The following is a 22,255-nucleotide window of genomic DNA, read 5'->3' as shown; positions in this document are numbered from 1 at the left end:
CAGACAAATCCCCTGGGTTAGCACAGGAGAAGGTCATGGCATTGGGAGTGCAGCCCTTAATGCCGCAGGCTGTACTATGCAGCCCTGCAAATAAACCCTGAAAGTAAACACAAGGCTTGGGTAGCAAGGCTATCCCTTTTGCGCTTTGCACTTCTTAACTTGAACATTAAGAAGAAGAATAGAGAATAAAGCAAAACCCAAGAAAACTCAGCATCAAAATAAACAAAATAAAACAAACAAAAAAGAAAAACACCAATAAAATACCCCACAAACCAAAACAAAAAAAAAAGCCCAAAAAGCCAAACCAAACAAAACCAAACCAAACCAAAAAAGAGGGAAAATAATCTGGCTGTTTCAACGCTACAGAGCAGCTCTTCCTGCATCTATTTTACACCCTCAGCTTTCTGCTGCAGATCCAACACATTCGAGTTTCATTTCAGAAAGTGAAGCTGCTAAGCAGCTACCAAATGACCTTTGGCTCTTGGATGAGTATTTACGGCATGCAACACATAGATCAACAACAACAAAAAGATTCCCCAGTAACGAAAATGTTTCTGCCAGCAATGAATCTTTTACAAGCTTGCAAGATGTATCGAGAGTCTAATAATCAGATTAAAATCACATCGAACTATGTTGGGAAGTCAAGGTGAAGGGCTTTGGATTGTTCTCATGAATAGCCCTATCCAGACCTACCAGGTGATGATAAATTCAGGTTTTTGCTTGGTTGGTGTTTTTCAAATTTATTTTAAGGGCTTACAGTTTTTAAAAGCTAAGAGATGAGAAAACAGTTGGTGTTTTAGCAGTTCTTGCCAGCATCTGACAATAGTGAAATGGTTAAGGAAAAAAATGAAATCTCTCCTGTGAAGGGGGAGCAGGTGACTGGGCAGTAAATATGTGATCTTTCTATGCCACTTGGCAAAAGAGTTCAGGAGCTTTGTCTTCCTTTTATGGGTGAAGGCCCAAGACTCAGAGAGGCAAAATTATTTGCCCAAGAGAATCCATATTTCTAATAGCTAACCTGGTAACAAATTTGAAACCTCAAGTCCCAGACTGTGGTTGGCATTTCTTCCCAGGCTCACTGGGAACCAAATTAGTGGATAGGTTTTCTGTTTCTATTTACTTCAGAACAAGAATGGTCAGCTTTATTTTGCCAAGCACCAGAAGAAACATTGAAGTTCCAGTGCTTTATTTCCATTTCCCAAGGAGTGCTTTCTTGAAAGTCTGGCTTAAGTATTTCCTTTCTAGACACATGACGTTCTATGTATAGGTGCTTGAAATAAATACTATGTCCACATTGCTCCCTGTCTTTTGCTTCCCATAGAAGGCCACTTGGGAAATAGAGCCAAGCATTGACAAAATAAATTATGTCTTCTGTCAAGGTGAGCTATTAGGTGTGGGGACTGGAATTCAAAGCATTAATAACTGTTCTGGAGATGCAAAGAATAGTGATCCAAGAATGTGTGGTACCAAAGGTAAGCAGCTTCCAGCCAGACTGGCTACAGATGAGCATCTGAGCTATAAAGCCCTACCCAGCTCATGACAGCAGTGCCAGAGTCACCTGGGCATCTCTCTGCACTACAGGGAGGCAGTAATCTTGCTTTCAGGCTCTGATTAATCAGGTTTGTACAAATCAGCAATTCAGATAACTTCAACCACCCAGCTGACTGTTCACAAAGACAGTTTGGGAACATTCAGGTGAGACTAACAAATGGGCAATAATCTCCTTCACCCTGTCCACTCTTCTTTCTAGAGGACAACTGACCATACCATGTAGGATCATGCATCATGTCTCTCTCCACTATAAAACATCAAAGAACAATAGGAAAAAGACAGTGAGAATACACTCAGGAAATGGTAGCATGGCCTTGGATTTCTATGAGGGTGCCTACACGCTAACCTAAAACACCAAATCCCAGGGAGAGAGTTTTTGAGATAGGGAAGGGTTAATATCTGGATAAAGGGCTGAGATCAGCGAGCTCACAAAAACACTGCAATACCAGAATATTGCTCCCACTTTAGCTCCATCTAAAAGTCAAATCACATGACTGCACTTTCCAGTTTAACTAGCATGTCTGCCACTACCAAGTCAGCCTCTGAGAATTGTATTCACCTACTCACTGCACAACTCCCACCAGCTTCCCAGTATAAGAAAAACAACATCCTTGGAAATAAAAGAGCTCTACCATCAGCTTACTAAACCCTGTTCCACTTCCCCCCACACATACTGGGAATGGACATAATGGATAGTTCACAGGAAAAGAGAGGTTTTTCGTGTCCTTGACTTAGCTCTACTTTCTGGGAATCCAGATGAAGATTTTTCACTGGTTCCAACTGAGAGCAGAACAAAACAGATGCTGAACACATATATAAGAAAAATCTACCCACATACTGACAGAAAATCCAATCAGCTTCATCCCTTCCCCCAGTACTAACTTGGGTTCTCTGCACTGCAATGAGTCATTAGTAATTGACTAATTTGGAGAGAGAGAGATCAAAATCAGTAACAGACAAAGCCTGATGAGCCTCCTCATTGTCTTCCCTTGGGAATAGTAAAACTGTGCTTTAATTCCAACTTCAGAAAGCCCCTAGTTTTTTCCACACAACTGCTTAAAACTGTGGACTCCCAAATAAACACCAGTGGGGCTTCACCACAGGGAGAGGCAACCTCTGGCAGGCACGTGAGCACCGTCTGTGGAGGCACCAGTCAGTCAGCAGCGAGCAGGTATGCGACGTGCACACACAGGCCATATGCCTACTGGATGTCTCAGCCTCCTGTAGTAGATCCCACAGCCTCCAACATATTCCTGCTGCTTCCTGCCCACCCCAGAGAGAAGTAGTCCCCCAGGTCACTGCGTTTGTGCCCAAGGTGGGCATAGAGATTGTAGTCCTGGGTCACCTGAAGGCCTGGCTGCATGCCCAAAGGGCCAAACATCACTGGGGCCAGTGATCACGCAGCCCAGCATACTGAACTTCATCAAGGAAATTGGTAACTGGTAAGAAAGATGCCTCAGCAGCCTCAGTTGTGCCGAGCAGGTTTAGGCCTGGAAAGATTAGCTTGTGGTAATGAATAAGGGTGTAGAGAGAAGTTGTCAATACCTCCTGCCCTTTGTGCTGAGCTGGTCCACACATTCTGGGTCATAATCTAAAGAGCTGAATGTTACAGGGTTTTACCGATCTCTTCCTGTTAGTATCTTCCCTTTCCTCACTGAGAGTTGTTTCAGCCCCTCTTGTTTTTTTCCAGTTTAGCAAGGGTCCTCCTTTTGTTTTAAATCACTTCAAGATTGTTCTTTGGATTATTTTTCATAAATTTAAATCTTAATGAGAATTACACCAGTATTTTCATTTAAATGAAGCTGTTTTCATTATTTGAAATTGCTTCAGTGTACTTTTGAAGGAGGTTTGTGTAATGCTCATTTTCACAGAGAATCAGGAAAACTGAATGCATTCCTTTCAAAAAAAGTAAAATTTTAACTCCATTTAACCATTCCATATTTCCCATAAAACAGTTTTTCCTAGGTTTCGTTTTGAATTTACTTCCTTGAAGGTAGACAAAGAGATGAAGTTATGATCCAGAGGTGGAGAGTCACTCTTGGAATTGTTTTGAAAATTTGTTAGATTTTCAATGAATTTGCTGGAGTCCACACCAAATCTCTCTATGCCTTCCATGTATTACTCATATTTCCTCATATTACAGTGAATATGTATGCACTATGATTTGTTTTGTATAACCACTTCCTGCCTTGTGGAGATTTGAAATTTTACTCCAGTTTGTGAATTCATAATCATTTTGCCATTTTTTTCCTGCGATGCTTCTCATGCATCTGAGTTACCAGATCAGCTCTCTGTAATGACCAGCAGGGATATTTCCTTGGGAAGGAAACTGAGACATTAGTTTAATTTGTGAAGAAAGAGTTTGAAGGAATTAACTGTGGGAGAGAAAGGCATGCTGCATCTCACTTGAGTGTGTGGTGATTAGAGGACTTTTTCTCCCGATTGTCTCATCCAAACTAATACATGAAGAAACTCTTCAGGGGGAAAGGAGCACCTCCTCTCTTCACACAAGACAGAAAATGTACTCTATGCAGCAAGGAAATTAACAGCTATTTACCCTGCATGCACTCCAGAAGAGAAGCCATTGAGGCAAGCCAGCATGTGTGTCATCCCATAATGGGTAATCACAGACTGATATGGGCTCGTGTTCTTTCTTCCTGACAAACAGTTTTTCAGAGCATTTCATCTACATTTTTCACTTCTTCTGAGGATCTGTGATCCAGCTACTTGTACCCTAAGAAGAGTGGATGTTCAAAATTAGAGAAGAAATACCAACTAGGAATGAAACTAAGACTCTCCTGGCAAATAAACAGACCCTGATGAAGTGGGCATCAAGGGAGGATTTCTAATTTTCTTCTTGAAAGCAATATGTTTCTTCTGTATGCTACTTATAAGTAAGTGCTTTTTTCCATCTCTGTGATTCAGGATGAACCAGAACTGTTCCAAACCCAGTAACATTATGAGTAAACCGTGACACTCCTGAACTTAAGAAGAGCTTTCTACTGATTGATTTTTTAATAATAGAATGTGAATTATGGAGTATGAGGATTGTTTGTTTAGAAATATTAATCAACGATTATTTTCCCTAGCAAAAATATAGATTTTTCTACCATTAATGTGGAGAGGGGTATTACTTACTGTTTACATTCCTTCCTTTTCCTTTTTCTGCCTGTATAGAAAGTGGTAAAGAAAATATGTTGTTGGGATTTTTTTTCCAAGGTTCAAGCAGAATTGTCTTTTGAAAATAATTTAAAAGGGATTTTTATCAAATGGTCTGAAAAATAAAACACAACAAACCCTAAGCTGTGCAGCAAAGAGTGTTCTCAGAGAACTGGAAAATAAAGTGGACTTCTGCAAAGGGGATTTGCAAAATTAGTATTTGCATTCAATTTTCAGCATCTACGTCACTTAAATTTTCAGAGAGCTTTTCAGAAGCCCCAAGAGATAGAACACAAAAGATACAAGCTAGTCAGAAAACTGTACATTAATACTCATATTTTCACTTCATCTCCTTTGAAGGTTTTCTTGAAGTTGTATGAAGACAGGACTCATAGGAAATAGTTGCCCATAGTAACTAGCATCCTGTATTGAAACCCATTTATCCAACTTTCAAAACATACTCTGGACTCACCTGGCACTTCAAACATCAAAGGTTGTATTGAAGGGATATTTGAACTGGAAAAACCTTACTGGGAAGTGAGGACCACAAGATATCAAAAAATACCATCAGAATGACATAAGAAACACTCAGGCAAGTTTGTCAGTCCTCTCTCTTTCTTGCTTTTTTGCATTAGATACATTCATCTTTCGTTAAAGGTCTCTGTCTACTACTTGATACAGCAAATAAAGCATACAGCATGGGAATATTAAGTCTCTCCCCAAAGTTTCAAGAAAGCCCTTCTCCCTCTTCTTGCTGGCAAACCGAGTGGGTTTTTTCTCCCTCCCCCTCCGTCGGAAGAACTGGGGGAAGGGCAGGAGAGATTTCCTTTTGAAATCAAAAGCTACCCTCGAATCAAGTCTGATAGGCTGCTGAAAATTCAGCCCAGAAACATGTTTCTGTCAGTGAAAGACCTTGTTTGTTACCGTAAGGATTGTATGCAGCACGCTGTTTGATCCTGAGAGGACTTTGATCTATGCTAGCACCTAAAATATAGCAAAGGATGTCACTCGGCTTTGGAAAAAGAAAGGAAAGGAGAGACAGAAAGGGAGGGAAAGTGCAGGTGTGTGGTGACACTGATTTATTGACGTATTGGTCAAGTGAAAGTGGTTTTGTACAGAGGAGAGCAATGTGTTTCATTTCTGGGGGGGACTAGACTTTGTCATCTACCCCAGAAAATATTATTCAGGGGCAGAAAAGGTCTAGTGAACCACATGAGAGCAACTTCAGGCATCAAATTCCGAGCAAATAATTCCTTTACCTACATGACGTGTCTTCTAAGCCTTTTGTGAGGTATGAGTGAAATGAAATCAGTCTCCCCTCCTCCTTGTTGCCCATTGTCTCACCAGAATTGGAACAGGTTTGACTGAGGCTCTGTTGAAAGTATTCTTAACACTTACAAATGTACTGATAAACAGAAAGATGATTATACTAAAGTGACCTGAGCCACTACATCGCTGTGGGTGATGATCCAGAACTATCAGGGCAAGATGTATGAGGCAATTAAGGCCAAGGACCTCACATTCTCTGGATGTGAACAGGTCAGAGGTGGGTGCAGGTCTCTGATAGCACATGATTTTTTCTGGTGTTGATGGACAGTGTAGAGGTGTAGCAGGAAATCTCATTGCTAAGACAAACCAGGTAGAACATTTTTTTATGTACAGGTGTCTGACGTTTGTGCACCTGTGAGCATCATGGAAGACTTAAATCAAAAAACACTGAAAAGAAGTTACCTAGGACCATCTCTTTTCTACGTCAATGTGTGATTCCCTCAGGCCCAAGACACTGTTCATTCACAACAACAACCCCAACATATACCTTGTGCTTAAAAATAACAAGAAGAGCCTGAAGTTCCCTTAAACAAAAACACTTTTTTTTCCTGTAATTCACACCCATAAAAATAGAGAGGTGACATATGATCAAGGAAGACAACAGATGTTCCATTTTTCCCTGTGCTCATTGATGCTGGAGCAACTTGGAGGAGTTTTACTCCCTGCTAGGCATCTCCCCTTTCTGTGCCCTTTGGTGAGATGTAGTGGAACATGGTAGACATCTTACATTATTTCTTGGAGAGAAGCAGAGAGGAGAGAAGTGAGGAATACTTAATACAATGCAGAGGTTCACTTCAGTGACAATAGTCTCTATTATTCTTGACATGACCCTAATGCAAGCACAGGGCTGTTTGTAGGATGCTTCTTTTTATCGACAAGTGTATCTGACCCAAATTTTATTACAGATGTCAAATACAGTATGGACAAGTACAGCATGAGTCTAAGAGAAATTCTCCTTTCTTAAAAAAAAAATATAAAAATAAAGCACGAGTAAGAATGTAACTCTTTCCTTATTTATTTTCAGGTCAATCATGAGAAAGAGAAGAGAGGCAACCCACTTCTGAAAGGCAAGAATCCTCCTGAGCCATCAACTTATATTGGAAGAAAGCTTTTCCCTCCCAACAGTTATCATCCTTTGTCAGCATCACAAGAATGTCTAGGACACTGTAGTCAAAAACAGGAGTTGTCACTGCTAAGCACTGTACACAAACACAGATGCATATGAAAGGAAAAAAAAAAAACTTTTCTGGAGGACTCTAAATGTTTACCAATCAAAGAGATAACACTGGGGAAGGTTAGTTAACTCCATTTCATAGTTAAGATATCATGATGGGTTCCTTGACTTCCATTACATAGGCAAGTATTGAATCTAGAGTTTGGAAATCCTGGTTCTAGTTCAGCCCTCAAAACTGCTCTTTCTCTTAGGTATTTTCTCTCTTCATTTTCTCACAGCCTCACTTTCCCACCTCGAGGAGGACAAAGGAGACCAGAGGCAGAGACAATGAAGAGCTGCCGACATCTTAAGGAAACACAAGGTCATATGCAGAAAATTCCATCTGAGTGCCTGGTCCTCTCTCATCATTGCATGTCAAAAAACTATACAGTAATCTTAAAAGCATCCAGGTCTGGTAGTCTGCCTCAACGAATCATACCAAAATATTCATCCACTCAAAAAAGTCTTTAGCACTTCCAGCAAATTACATAGTGATTTCTATAAAAATGGAGAAAGAGGAAGAGGAAAAAAAAAAAGGAAGCATGTGTGCAAATATCTTCAAATAGCCAAGGGTCAGGTTAATAGGAAATTTAGCAGGGGAGGGCAGAGATAAGCCAGTGTCTGTTCACTTTTTAATTTGAATTAGGTAACGCTGGGATTTGTATCAGGGAAGCTACGTATGTCAAGCAAATGTCATGTCTGCCTTTTTGGGTTGATTTCTGCTTTTCTGGCTGTCCTGGCTTAGGGGAAAAGTATCAAAAAGTGTCACCCTAGGACACTGGCCTTTTCATTTGAACAAGATTTTTCTATCAGATCCAAAATTCAGTCGTCACAGAAATGCAGATCAAATGCACTATGATCTCTCAAATGAAAAGGTCTCAAATTGATATTTTTTAAAGAAAATACTTTCATAAAAAAAAAAAATTAAAAATCCACCCCACAAACAAACAAGCCCCTCCACCAACCCTAAACCAATCAACCAAAAAAAACCCCCCATAACAGCCTAGCAAAGGTCTTATGCATTATCAAGCACTCTGCCTAGGTGAAGACAAAAATACAGAAGAAGAAAAAAAACAGAAAAAAATGAGAAGCCAGATCATGAGATTACAGAGTCCAGTGAACCTCTCAGTCAATACCGCAGTTCTGATTTTCTCTAGATATGCAGAATTGGTATATAAGCACAGCATTTGTCGACGAGACAGACTTATCAAGGAGAAATCAGAGTCTGATATTTTATTTGTTTCAGTAAAAGGAGAGATGTTATGAAGTGTTCAGTCTGGAACTTTGCCTTTCCTCAGAGGCTGAGAAACATTTTAGGATAGAAAAACTTACAAAAATGGTAACTCACACTCCAGGTTCAAAGAGTAAATCTAGGTTTTAACAACTGTATGAATGCGTGATTTTAAATTCTCATGATAGATAATATGGTCTTCATGGTTTTGGATTTTTGTACCTCACTGACATGGCTACTGCTTCAGAAACTAAGCCCACTCACAGAAAAATTATTTTCTTTAAATGGAACAAGAAAAAAAAAAGCGAGGACAGCTTCTGTAAAGCTGGTAGTGGACACAAAGGAAAGGAATAGGTATGCGAGCAGTTAAGAGTAGTTGTACACATGTGATCTGTGACTGGATGGTTGTGCAGGCTCTAAATGCTGAATGGTGTTAGTTGTTAACTGTTGTTTTAAGTCTCGTTTTATTGAACAAAAGCCTCCATGACTAGAGTAATTGGAGAAAATGCTTCCACTACTTGGGTTTTAAACAACTTTTTCTGGGGAGTTGTTTTGTGTGTGCTATGTGAGTGTGTATGCGTGTGTACACAGCATTTCAGAAAGACAGTGATGAAAACCTAAACATATTTCTAAGGGGAAAAAAAATATGTAATGGAGTAAATGTTTCATTTTTAACCTCCTTTTTTTTTTTTTTAAACAATGTTGAGTCCACCTGGAACAGTTCTGATTTTATCCAAGTTGACTTAAGTGCTTTAAAGATGAAGTAAGAAAAAAGGATCATTCTCTTCAATTAAAAAGGGACTAGGCTAGGTTTCAAAAAGCCACAAGGTAGCATATCAACTTAGTCAAAGTTCAAGGTTAAAGCTGGTATTAAAAAGCAAGGCAAGTGAAATCAAGAGCTTTGCTGTTAAACTTGGCTTTTATAATGGTGTCGGCTTCTGTTCAGAATTCTCTTGGCCTCTGGACAAAATACTGCAATTCAATAACGGCTAACAGTGACTTTCTAGGACTCTCAAGGATGTTTTCTGAGTTTCAACTGGAGAGACCTCCAGTGGCTCTGATCTGTATCATCAGACCACCACATATAGGTGCAAGACTTCAAGCAACATCTCAGGAGCAGTCCTGGCTGACTGGATGGGCTATGAATAACCATAATAACAACGATTATAAAGAGCGTTTGCACATCAGTGTATAAGAATGAGGAGCAAAGAGGATAAATGTGACTCTTAATCTTCAGCTATCTGCATGGGAAGGTATGATTAATAAATACAGAGACTTAACATAACCTCCTCAGATAACAAGTGAGGTGGCCTTCTCCAAGCCCTGATTATCCTCTTCTAATGGGCTTCATATATTGTGTAAACTAATAACCGAGGCTTAAGCATTGAGCACCCCAGGGTCTGCAGGAAAAAAACGCTGGGCCCAAATGTGATTAAGTTGCTGAAAATTGCCCAGCAACACAGTGTGCTTTGCTTGAGCTGAGGGGGGGACTGGGAGGAGAGAAGGAGAAGCAATGTATCCTGCAAAGAAATGAACCAGAAAGTAGCAGCAATCTGCCTTTAACATTGATATGCTGGTACAAATCCCTTGCCTTTCAACCAGGATTGCTATGAGTTTTCAGCTGGAATTGGTGGAAAGGCAGGGCACAGCCACAAGGTGTTAATACCAAGAAAGAGAGGCGCCTGTAGTGAGGAGATCTGATTGCAGTGCTATTCAGAAAGTCAGCAGCAATGCCAGATCTGGAGGGTAACTCAAGTTGTCAGTCAGTGTTTCAGTGCTGGAGAGTGAAGAGGCACTCAGACAAAACTGGATTCTCTAAAGTGAGCGAGTTCAACAACACAGCCCTGGCCCAGAGGAAAAAAAAAACACAACCAACAAAAAACCCCCCAAAAACCCCCAGAAAACAAAAACAAAAAAACCCCCAAAAAACAAACAAACAAACCAAACCAAAACAAACAAAAAAACCCCAACCCCAAAAACAACAAAAAAAAAAGAAAAAACCAAAACCAAACCCCCTCCAAAAAAACCCAACCAAAAAACAAAACAAACCAACAACCCAACAAAAAAAAAAAAAAAGAAAAAAAAAAAAAAAAAAAAAAAAAAGAAAAAAAAAAAAAAAGAAAAAAAATGACCTTTCAGCTCTCTTGGCTGTATCTTCAAAGTGCAAGCACAGCTGAAGGGACTCAGCTTTATAGGGCATCTAAAGAAAGAGGACAAGATTCTCATTTAAACTGCACTGATGCAAAGAAGCTTAAACTCTGCAAGAGCACATGGAGTTACTCTGAATTTACATCCAACTAACAAGAGTACTGAATGACAGGCCCTCCTCACTGAGGAACATAATTCTTACATGTACAATGAATATCACATTAGATTATCCAAACTGAAATAATTGTAAATACTCGATTTATCTGGACCCATTTGTGCTGTCTGCTAAATTGTTGCATTCCACTCAACAAGGACAATGAAATTAGTTTGGACAGGCTCACTTTAGAAGCATTATCATTGTGCTGTGGCAGGTTGGGTTCAGAGTACTGGTGGAAAAGGTTTAAGGCTTAACTGACTAAAAAATGAAAGAGGAACACATAATAATATTCATAAATTTGGGACCTCTGCTGGGACATGAGACACTGTCTTTGAAGGGTGTCACTTCTGTTCCCTTTTTAGTGTATCCACATTTGTAGAATCTGTACTGTAGCTTCCAAAAAAAAAAAAAAAAAAAAACAACCATACAAAGTTCTCAAATATCAGCATATTCTCAAGCTCCTCTCAGAAGCTCTGTGCTTGTTGAATGCTAGCAACACATGCCCAATTTCCCCAGGATGTCTCAGCCTCTCCTCTCCCAGGTGAAAGGCGTGAGTCATGTCAAGTAATGTGAAGATGCAGTGGTAGAAAAAACAGCAAGGTGGGAGCAGTAGGCTGCTGCCAACTAAACAGCTACCCTGAAAGGTTCAAAAAGTTCACCCCCTGTACATGTCACTCCCTCCTCCTGTGCAGGATAAACACAGACACAGAAATCAATCCCCAGTCACTCTCCCGTTGCTCTGAGGAAGAACAGGCAAGAGCACACAGCATGTATAACCCTCTCCTGGCTGCCTTGTTTCTCTTGGGTAACGTGAATGTATACTGAAAATCTCATGCACACTAAGCCTCATAATTTCAAGAGACATCAAGTTTAGGATAAGCCAACTCTGCAATCTATATACACGTGGCATCACAAAATGTGGAATGTTCAGCAAGCTGAGTCTCCCCCTTTGTCTGGAGAAAATGTATGCTCTCACAAGCAGAAGTGGTTGGGAAGCACGGTGTTCCTCCTCAGCAGCTATAATCTCAGCTCATTTCACCAAGCAGTCATTACGGGAACACAGGGTAATGTTTCCAGCAAATCTACAAAGGAGATAAGAGATGGCAAGGACAGACATAAAGGATGAGATGGTATGTAGGAGAATAGGAGAAAATAATGCTTGGCCAGACAGCAGATATTAGCATGGCTTCATTGAGAAAGGACACCAAAAAATAACCTAAAAGACAGAAGCAACACCTCAGATATTTACCAAGGAAGATCTTGACAGAAAGCTAGCCATAAATAAAAATACCAAGAAAAACTGATTCCAGTTTTACCACCTTGAAAACAAAGTGCTTTTCCACTGATCAAAGCTGTAAATGAAATCAGAAACTCACACCAGCATGTCTTATCAGTTACATATTTTCCGTGGAAAGTCAATATAGTGGCATAGAAATTACTGAGCCATTCTAAGAACAAGAGAAAAACAAATTTTCTCCATCTGTTTGAAAGAACAACCTGAGCTTGGAATGGATTAGTTATAGCTGGACAAAACTTGCTCTGCCAAAACCTGTCTACAAAACCAGTTATCAAAACACTTAATTTTTTGCAACATGTCAAAGATATTAAGCACTAGAAAGTTGTAGAGGATTTTAGGGTAGTAGTTTACCCTACCTAAGGGTAAAGTAAGAGAATAACTTCATTCTAGCACCACAGTATTCATTTGTTGCTGAAAATGAATGCATATCAAGGTCAAAGTATGTTACAGAAATCAAAGAAATTTGGAGGCACGTATTTTTACAAGAAATTGTATTTTAAAAAACTTTTTTTTTTTTAAGGAGTGGCATGGTGGGAAGGGGAGGGGGAAAAAGTATGTGATAGAAGATATACGAAGTTCCCATTAAAGAGAAAAATGGGAAATGCACATTTCTTCTTTGAAAAATAGGTTAGGCTTAATTTTGTCCTTGTACTTACAGAAACTAATCAGAGAGATTTGACATTGCTGGGAACCTGCCAAGTGCAGCGGCTCATACATGCAGTGCCACTGTAAGTCTCACACTGCAGCTATTCAACAGAGCAAAATCACTTCAGATACCTGCTTGCCTCAACAGCAGATAGTGCAGTCTCATGGTCAGTCACTCCCCACCACTTCTTCCCTGCCAGAGACAGAGCACAGCAGAAGGGAAACAGGGGTGCTAAATGAGTTACATCACATCAACTCCTATCAGAAGTTATCCGTAAGTGGAGAGATGGGACAGTTTCTGCCAATTCCTAAAGCTCAGATAGTCCTTTAAAAGTTGTTCTTAACTTTAAGAACAGTTCTAAGTTTAATGCACACGAATCATGCTCTTAGATTATTATTGCAGGATACACAGTTTTTTTTTAAAGGATCTGCAGCCAGTGGATGGATTTCACATTGTAAGGCTGGCAGGCTGTCTACTCTGCAACTGAAATGTTTTCCAGAAGCATAGATGTTCTTAACCTACATAGCATAGGTAGCGCTACCAGAAGTATATTTCAGGCTAGATTCAAATCCTTACTCCAGAGCCACCTAACAGGAATTACAGTCATGGAGTGTAGTTACTCCAAAGCATTCAAGTTCATGTTTTCATTGCTATTATATAGACTATTTAAATTAAATTAGATCAAGAAACAGGTCTGTGTGTTTCAAAGATGATCATTTTGGTGGCAGACATACACATCTGATCCATCACTCTTGTGCATGGTCTTCAACCTTTGTGTTAAAAAAAAAATAAATTATTTTATTGTCACTGAGTATCTGAAGGATTTTAGGGGATGTGTATACTGCATGAAAAACATCCGGCAAACAGCTCACACCAGGGCAGGCTATGAGTAGTACACTGGTAAAGCTATAGTATGGGTAGGCATGTCACTCCAGGGAGAAATCTAAATCACATAATTATACAGGATCTTCTACTAAGTGCTTTACCAGATACTTACAGCAGCCTTGGAGATCACAACCAGCACAGATGTAGTGCAAATATGGGAAGTGGGTGTTTATGGAAAGGCTAGCCTATGAACAATGACTCCTGGATAATGTCACACACTATCACCCATATGACTGAGAAAATGAAAAGGTAAAGAGTGCCTGTTCTCTTCCTCTGGCTCTCTGTGACTGGGAACATGGGATGAGGAATGAAGGTTTACTGCTTTCAAGTTATTCTTGAATTGATAGTGTATGCCATCATTGCTGAAACAGTAGCGTGATGCAACTGGAAATCCAAATGCTTAGGGTTCATTAGTATCTAATAGTTAACACTATTGAAACACCAAGATACCAACCATCTTTAATTCTTACAGTTTGGGGCTGGGACCTCTCTCTACCAAAAGGGCTGTGGGAGCTATTGAAGGGCCCAGCAGGTGTCAGGGATGCTCAGTGTTTAGTGAGATCATGTATTTGCATGCAAAGATTCTTGGTAAAAATATGTTTCCCCATTTAGAGCTACGGTACTTTTCACGATGACATCATTTCAGCAGTGACAAATATAGCTGAGTCTGCTCTTTCCTACGCCATATAAATCCCTTGACCTCAATCAGATCACTGCTGATTTACACTTGTGTAAATGAAGTCAGAATCCAGCCCATGGTATTCACAAATGTAGGCCAGAGTAAGCATTACTCACAGACAAGAGACAACCCTTCAGAGAAAGGAAAAAAGATCATTTTCATGGAAATATCCTTAATAATAAAGAACAAGAGTTGGAAATAAGAGTATGAATGAAATGCAATCAAGAATTACTCTGAGATCAGATTTTCTTCTAACTTTATGATGCTGCATCAGCTGATCTTAAAGCAGCTTAAGCCCAAAATTTGACCTACCTGAAACTTGTTATATATAATTTTTCATCAGGGGTCTGTGAGCTTACTCAGTTCCTAGGATTAGCTCTGAAGGTAGCTGGAAGTGCTCAGCTACTTGAAGGGTCTAAAACAATTTGATTGCTCTATTCTATGAAAATGGAAACTTTTTTTCCCCCTGATATCCAGCTTTGCCCTCAGATTGTTTCACATTATCTATTTATTTATGCATAAACAGTGGCATTATGGTTAGGAGAACTGGGGTTCTTTGATGGGAGGTAAGCTTGACTAGCCTATGGGAGTTTACTGCTATGCATGTAAATGAGGACATACATACAAATATGCAGAACAGACAAGTGAAAATATACAGCATCTCTTTAAAATGAAATACTTTGATTGCTCCAATCACAAGAAGTTGTAAAACTACCCTGAAGAATTAACAGCCTCAGTACATGCTAACTACATCTATCGTAAATTCGTCTTTAGTTTCTGTTATCATATCACTGTCTCTTGGGACCCTCAGTCCTGTCATCATTTGCCCTTTATAATTTATTCCGCTTGTACTTGCCTGAATCCTTTCTACTTATCATTCATCTTTACAGTTGTACATAAAATTAGATTGATCCTCCTATGGCAGACATGTCAGAGAGAAAAGTTGTCATTGAATAACACATAAAGCAAATGAAGGTCCAGCAAAAGCTTTTGTTGAATAACTTGGAAATCATCCTCTGAGATCCAAAAGGCATCAAATTAAAAAGACAAGACAATGCTATCTTTATAATTTACTTTTTTGCACATCATTTTTCAATTGCCACCAAATCTCAGGCATGACTGGGAAGCCTTTCCCATTTTGCATCTCAGCGTGAGTATGGTTAGCCACCACAAAGGTGATGAGTTCACCAGTCTCAGCTGAGATAACAGTGTGCATCCAATACAGTGGTTCTGTCAGGATGCTGGCACTGTGTTCTTTCTCGGCAAAGCTCTTTGGACTGGGTAGCAGAGAGAGAGTTTACTTTGTATTCTAGAGGCTGCCTTATAGGGTTACAGAAGCCAATCTTTAACTAGTGAAATGGAACTTTAATGTTTACCAAGCAGATAGGACCCAGGTGTTTCATCTCATCTGGTGAACAGAACAGCGCTGTCAAACTACAGGGGTTTTCAGCAAATAGAAAGTGCATATAGCTTCCTCTCCTCTGCCCTGCTTTATCCAAAGCAAGATCCAAAAGTACTTTTACTGGCTGGTCACTCAGAAGGAGGAAACAAGGTGTAAAAAAAAATAAAATCACTTTAAGCATGACATTGACATCCAAAAATCTTAAAGGGAGAGTTTCTGGAGAATTTCGGAAGGACTTTTTTTTTTTTTTTCTGAGTTTTTTTTTTTTTTTCTGAGTTTTTTTTTTTTTTGGTTTTTTTTTTGTTTTTTTTAAAGTCTCTTCCCTCAAATCTGGTTTTATTCCTTTTCATCTTCATTTTTAATTTCAGAAAACAGACATGTTTCTCCCAAGGGAACAATTAAATGTGTTTTCTTTCAAAATCTAAAGGGCATGCTGAGCAGGCTGTGTGTTCAGCAGGCTACTTTAATCAATGGAACCCATCCAGACTACCACTGCTGACCAAATTGCAATTTACATCAGTAGACAAAAACTTTTGAAATGAGAAGTTGTATGAATATAATACCATTTTTGGCACAACACAGCATGCAGGGTGATATGTGGTTTAATGTTTTTCTAACAAGGTTTGAAACATAAAAAAAAAAGACAATAAACCAGTAAAATTTCCAGGTCTGCTTAAACAGTGAAATCCATGCTATACATGCAGGACTTCTGAAGTCCACACAACACTTAGGTCTCATTTAAGCCTTATTACACGCATTTAAGAGAGGCCAGACCTTTCAAGGTACTGTCCCTCCTCTACCCTATGCTCAGGTGTCTTTCCTCACATATACATAAAAATTCAAGTCAGGTAAGACCAGTAATATTGGAAAAACCTTTTTTTATTATAACAAACAAACAAACAAAACCCAACAAAACAAAAATAAACATAAAACTAGGAAAAAAAAAATTGTGGGCAACTGTAATTAAATTTGCTTTTTCTGTTTCATTAAAAAATTGGTTAATTATGAGTTTTATGAGCTCACCTGTCTTCTAATGCTAAAGATGCATATTTTTGCATATGATGAATAAAACAGAATGCATTTTTTCTAGATGGCAAGAAGAGACAAAGAATATCAGAACAGTTAGGGAGAAAACTAATTATGTTACACACTGAGAAATTTAACATACCAGTAGTACCACTGTCTCTTTCAAGCGGAATAGATACAGTAAGAAAGCCCAGCCTATTTCCCAGACTGAACAAGCCCTGTAGGTTGCTGAGGTTAACAGTTTCGTACATACTTAATTTCGTAGTTATTCATTGCAAGTCTTACAGGAAGGTTTTAACATTATGCAAAGAGACAGTGCCTCCAACCAAATATACATGGACTGTTCTCTCCTGTTGCCTGAGAGAGCCACAAAGAACTAGGGGAAGAAAAATGCTACTGTGCTTATCATACAAGAGCTCAGTTTATTTGCGCTATAAATAAAAGTAGATCTTGATATTGTAATTACATTTCTCAGCATTATCCTCTGCCATTCACTTGAGAAAGAAAAAAGAATCAGGAGAAAAAGTTCGCTTCACTATAATTTGTAATCAAAATGACTACACTTAAAATATAATTTTATTTCCCTGATTTCATTTCCTGCAGAGCTTTGTGGGGCAAATAGATAATATTATACAAAATCTGCAGGCAGATAATTCTCCCATACGTTGCACTGTCATTGTCTAGATCACTTCCCCCCCCATTGCCTTGCTTTCCTCGGGACCATGGCCTGTGGTTTTGATATTGAATTTTATCATTGTGGGTTACATCAGCATCAGAAATCCCAGAAGTAAATCAACTTCTACTTTCTCTAATTTCTCTCTCCTGCTCCCTGAATTACTCTCCCTTGCCTTTAATTCACTTTTTATAATGTGAGTGTTTTTTTAAAAAGGTGGTTTCCCACTATGAAGGATTAGCACAGATTATGGTGAACAGTGTTAATTATAGGTGAGGAAAAAGAATAGTGCATCTCTCCAATCTGTTCTTGATTTCCCCCGTGTCTGTCTGTCTGGTAATAAGCCTCCTTTAATCTGGCAGTCCCCTTGGTGAAATCAGCACCATGGACAGCAATATTGATTGCTTCTGAGAAAGCATCGCAGCTGCTCAACCAAATTACTTTTGATATGTGACCTTTAATGTAATTACTGCAACATCAAAGCGTTTCTATAAATTATTAAAGAACTAATATACTTCATCATCCAGCCACTCTATTATATGTAAAATAAACAATCACAAGTAAACACTAGAATTTGAATTGTCCAACAATCACTGTGTTCTTTCCACATACATACACACTGTGTCAAATTAACCTTCCATTGTAGGCAAAATGGTTTCAAACTCTCCAAAAGAACCTAATTTACTTATTCAGATGAAGAAGATGCAACTGATAGTTTTATGTTTTACATTCCACTCTAGTTGCTTCAAAATATCTATCATGATTCCTTCCCACCCAAAAACAAAGTGCCATAAAGACTTTATTAATCAACACATACCTGCTTGGAAGTATTTTGATTATTCCACAAGATGAGTTTATGTCCTACATATAACATAGAAATATGTGAAACATATTTCTGTCATCTTACAAAGCACATCCAGAAAGTAATTACTGTAAAATATGTGAATGTAGCCACTCCACTAAAAACAAAGTGATACATAGCTGAGAGGCAAGGCATCTGAATCTGGACAAAACCTCCTCATGCCTCACAATTTCCATATAGTACCATTCATGTGCATATTATTAAAAATTACTCATTTCTGCATTTTATAGTACAAAGAATGCAAACAGCAATATTGCAAGAGCAAGAAAGTGTACAGTTTACTGGGGATTGGGAAAGAATGGCTTAGTCTAGTACTGTTTAGTTTTTCCGATACCACGCCTGTTAGTTGTTCTTGATGCCTCCTCAGTCGTGCTATTTGTGTCATAGACAGTAGAGTGTCAAGAGAAGATGTTATATATGTCTCTTTTGTGAACTTATGTGAATAAGGACTTAGACCTATGACCTTAAAAGTGCCTCTTTTTTTATGATGATGAACTGTGGTTGATATTTTTGGTGCATGTTATCAAGAACAGTCAGGTAAGTCATAAATAATTCTCTGCTACTCAGATAAGAACCATAAAACAGTATCCAAGCATGATCCTTTATGAGGAGACAAGACTGGTTTCCTTAAATAAACTATAGTGACATCATTCAGAGGATGAGTTCAGAAACTTGGCAGAAAGCTGCATGAAGAGGGTTTGCTGTTGGAAAGCAAACCTTTATTCTGAGACAAAGAGATCTGGAAATGAAAGGGATGGGAAAATAAGTGCTCAGAACTCTGAGAAACCTGGTTGCTCTTTTAGATAGAGGAGTCACTGTTCACAGTTCAATGAGATACTGATGTGTTTCCTGAAAGTGTATAAGGGAAAAAAAAAAAAAAAAAAAAAACACAACACAAAAAAACAACCAAACAAACTTTCTAGAGGCAGTGTGTCCAGTATGGAGTATTTGTAACAAATTATACAAACCAAGGAAGAATTTTTTTCCCTGTAGTCTAGAATCAGTCAGTGAAGCCTTTGAAGGAAATCTTGATCCTAAAGCGAAAGCTGGTTGAATGAAGAAAACAGTCCACTGTCCAAGAAAATAGTTTTACTTTAAGAATTTTCTGACTTGAAGTCTCTAACACAAAGATTGAGGTTCAGAACTGTGAACATATAAAGAACTTAGGAAAAAAATAAAATCCTAAATTGTCACTTGCCCTCCCTCTCTAACACCTGAGTCCTCAATCTCACATGCCCATGGTGCTCTTGAAGATATTATCATCATACAATTTCAGGATGATATTTTAAATTCATGGAGATGATAGAATTCCATGTGCATGTGAATGATCTAGCTCCTAATGAGAAGAGCAAACAGTTTCAGTGGAAAATCTGTAATTTCAAATAGTCTTTTTTAAATACACAACACCTTATTCATCATATCTGTACTTTGATAAATGCATTTTTTATTTCAAGAATATTTCAGAAAAGTTCAGTTAAAATGTTGCCTGAAATATCCTTATTCAACATATTTTCTCTCTCTCTCTCTTTTCTTTTTTTTTTTTCCTCTTTTCTTTTTTTTTTTTTTCTTTTTTTTTTTTTTCTTTTTTTCTGGCATCCAGTTTTATCATTCAGGAAAGAGAGAAGCAAACAGAAAATATTGGGAGAGGAGGAAGAAAAACTTAATCCCCCCCTTCCCCAAGACTGAAATTACTTTTAATCTGCTGCTAAGGAGTTTCTAGGAAAAAAAGAATTCAGAGGGAGTTGTCAGCTGACAGAAATATTTTTAGGCAATGAATTATGTATATATTTGCATAAGGTATGGCCTTTTAGGCAAAGATAGATGTAGGTGAGCAAGTGCGTGGGCATCTCCATACTGGCAAGGTGGCTTAGAGATAGGTAAATAGGCCCAGGATGATGGAAACAAGCAGAGCAGAAACAACACTTTCCTCAGAACACAGAGCAAGGGATGTGTCTTAGTTCTGGTGGAAAGGTAGGTTATAACTCCACAGGAATCAATCATTCAACGCCAGCTAATAAAGACAGACTTTTGGATAGATTTCCTCTCAGTTTAGATGCAACCTGGAACCCTCACAAGCCTGCTCTTAGTTACATGACCACTGGCTTCTGGTCACTGTGAAACCAGCCCCATTCCAGCTACAGGAGCACTTGGCTGTTCCCAATCCACATACTTTGGCTGAATCTAAATAGTATCTCTCCCTCCCCTGGGTAACCACTTAACTAGAAACCCATCCCAGTCGGGCAGGTCTTCCCCACATAATGCTGATTCTATTTTTAGTTCTGCTTGTGTTGTCTGAACCTTAGATCTTGCTCATGTGAATAATTTTCCTCATTAGCTTGTGTGCGTCTTTCCTCTCTCTCTTTTCTCCTTGTCTCACCGCCTTTCCAATCTGCTACAGCTGCTTGAATACTAAAGTAGCTGAGTCAAACCACTTTGTCATCAGGAATATGTTTTCATTCTGTGGTAACTCAACAATGTGATCTGTTTCTTGATTTCTTGCTGCCAAACCTTGCTTCAGAGAAGAAAAGTAGTGAGAGGAAGCAGCTGGTGAGGACTTCTAACAATTCACTGTAGTGGTCAAAATCCTAAAGCACTTTCTCAGCTGCGTAAGACTGGTAGAATCCAGTCCATAACCAGTTGACTACTGTTCTCCTGGCTCCCAATAAGGGCAAAAAGCTTTTTGTGCATGGAAACCATTTGGGTGGGTTGGTGGTATCTTGATTTTATTAGCACAATGTAAATAGTGAATCATCCAAACAAACGGAGACTTAATGCTTCCAAATCTGAGATGAGAACACCATATGTAACCCATTTTACGTTTAAAAGGAAAAAAAAAAAAAAAAAAAAAAAAGGGAAAGAAAAAGTTATCAGTCTGGACTCACCCCTGGCAGTGTCTTCTGTTCATGCAGTGCACTCTGGGCCTTTAGAGCAGACTCCCTTTCGCAGTATGTTAGGAAGGCACAGCCTGCAAAGAAAAAGAAAAACCTCAGCAACAGCACTATTTCAGAGAAGATCCTTCTGAAATTGAGACATAGAACAAACCACTTTCCTGTCATCATCCCATTCCCAGTAAATCTATCATAAAATTCTCTCCTTAGTGCATCAGTAGTAAGAGTCAAGAAATGAAGCTCTCATAGCTTCCTCTGAACCCCAGGTGAAAGCGAGCAACAGTGTACCTGTGAGTGCTTATTTTTTCCTTCAACACATGCTTAAGTGTCAGTTACAGAAGGCTGCACAGGATTAGGGATCTCAGAGATTCCACATGACGGCAAGATGGGGCGTGAGATCCCACTCCTGCTCCAGCAGCAGCCCTGGGAGCAATCCACTTGCTGCCATATACTGAAAGGTCTCACACCTTTCTTTTGTATCAAGTACTTTAAGAAAAGGGCATACAAGGACTTGGAACTTCCTGCTGCAGAGGAAAATTTCTATTGTTTAGCCTGACCTGCACCAAAAACTCATTGCTCTTTTTGCATCACACCAAAAATCCAGCTCCCTGCACTGGGTGCTGCAAGGACTTACTGGCTTCCAGTCATAAACACAATCATGCCAAAGCCCAAACAATCTCTCCGAAACATCCCTGACCACTTGAACCTCAGAGATACATTCTCTGATTCTTCCTCAGATTAACTTATCAACTACAAAGCCTAAAGACCTGTCAAAGTAGAACCCTACTGTGCCTTTGTTCCCCACCTCTATGCTTCCCTTCTGGTAAAACTAGTTGATGTTGCAATATCTTACTCCAGTTGTGTGTCTGATATGATCAAATTATTTCTTCTTACTGCAGTATACTGAAAACCTGCCAGTTCCTGCAGAAAAAAAAAAAAAAAAAGAAAAAAAAAAAAAGTGCTTGTTATGCAGAAGACATTTTCTCTGAAATTACTACAGAATGTCTCCAGCTCCCTGAAATGGAGGTATCATATCTTTCAAGGTTCAGGCAGGATGTCCCTAAAACTGAGAATGTCTTTCAAAAGCAGGGCAAGTACAGAGAGACTAC

General features: G+C 39.0%; 1 protein-coding gene across 10 annotated transcripts in view; it reads right to left on the bottom strand.

The window, feature by feature from the left end:
• Nucleotides 1-22,255, bottom strand: part of CELF4 (CUGBP Elav-like family member 4) — a 698,573-nt gene that overhangs the window by 585,986 nt on the left and 90,332 nt on the right. For all 10 annotated transcript variants that reach the window (XM_066180884.1, XM_066180885.1, XM_066180886.1 and 7 more), the window contains exon 2: nt 21,141-21,223. In XM_066180884.1, coding sequence (XP_066036981.1) covers nt 21,141-21,223 — 83 coding nt within the window. The remainder of the gene's footprint in view (nt 1-21,140; nt 21,224-22,255) is intronic.

This window comes from Chamaea fasciata, unplaced genomic scaffold (genome assembly GCF_029207755.1).
Source record: "Chamaea fasciata isolate MVZ Bird 193981 ecotype frontalis unplaced genomic scaffold, bChaFas1.0.hap1 SCAF_4, whole genome shotgun sequence".
In the NCBI taxonomy this organism is placed as follows: Eukaryota; Metazoa; Chordata; class Aves; order Passeriformes; family Sylviidae; genus Chamaea; species Chamaea fasciata.
Note: the sequence above shows the minus strand (reverse complement) of the source record. Positions and strands in the feature narration are given on the sequence as shown.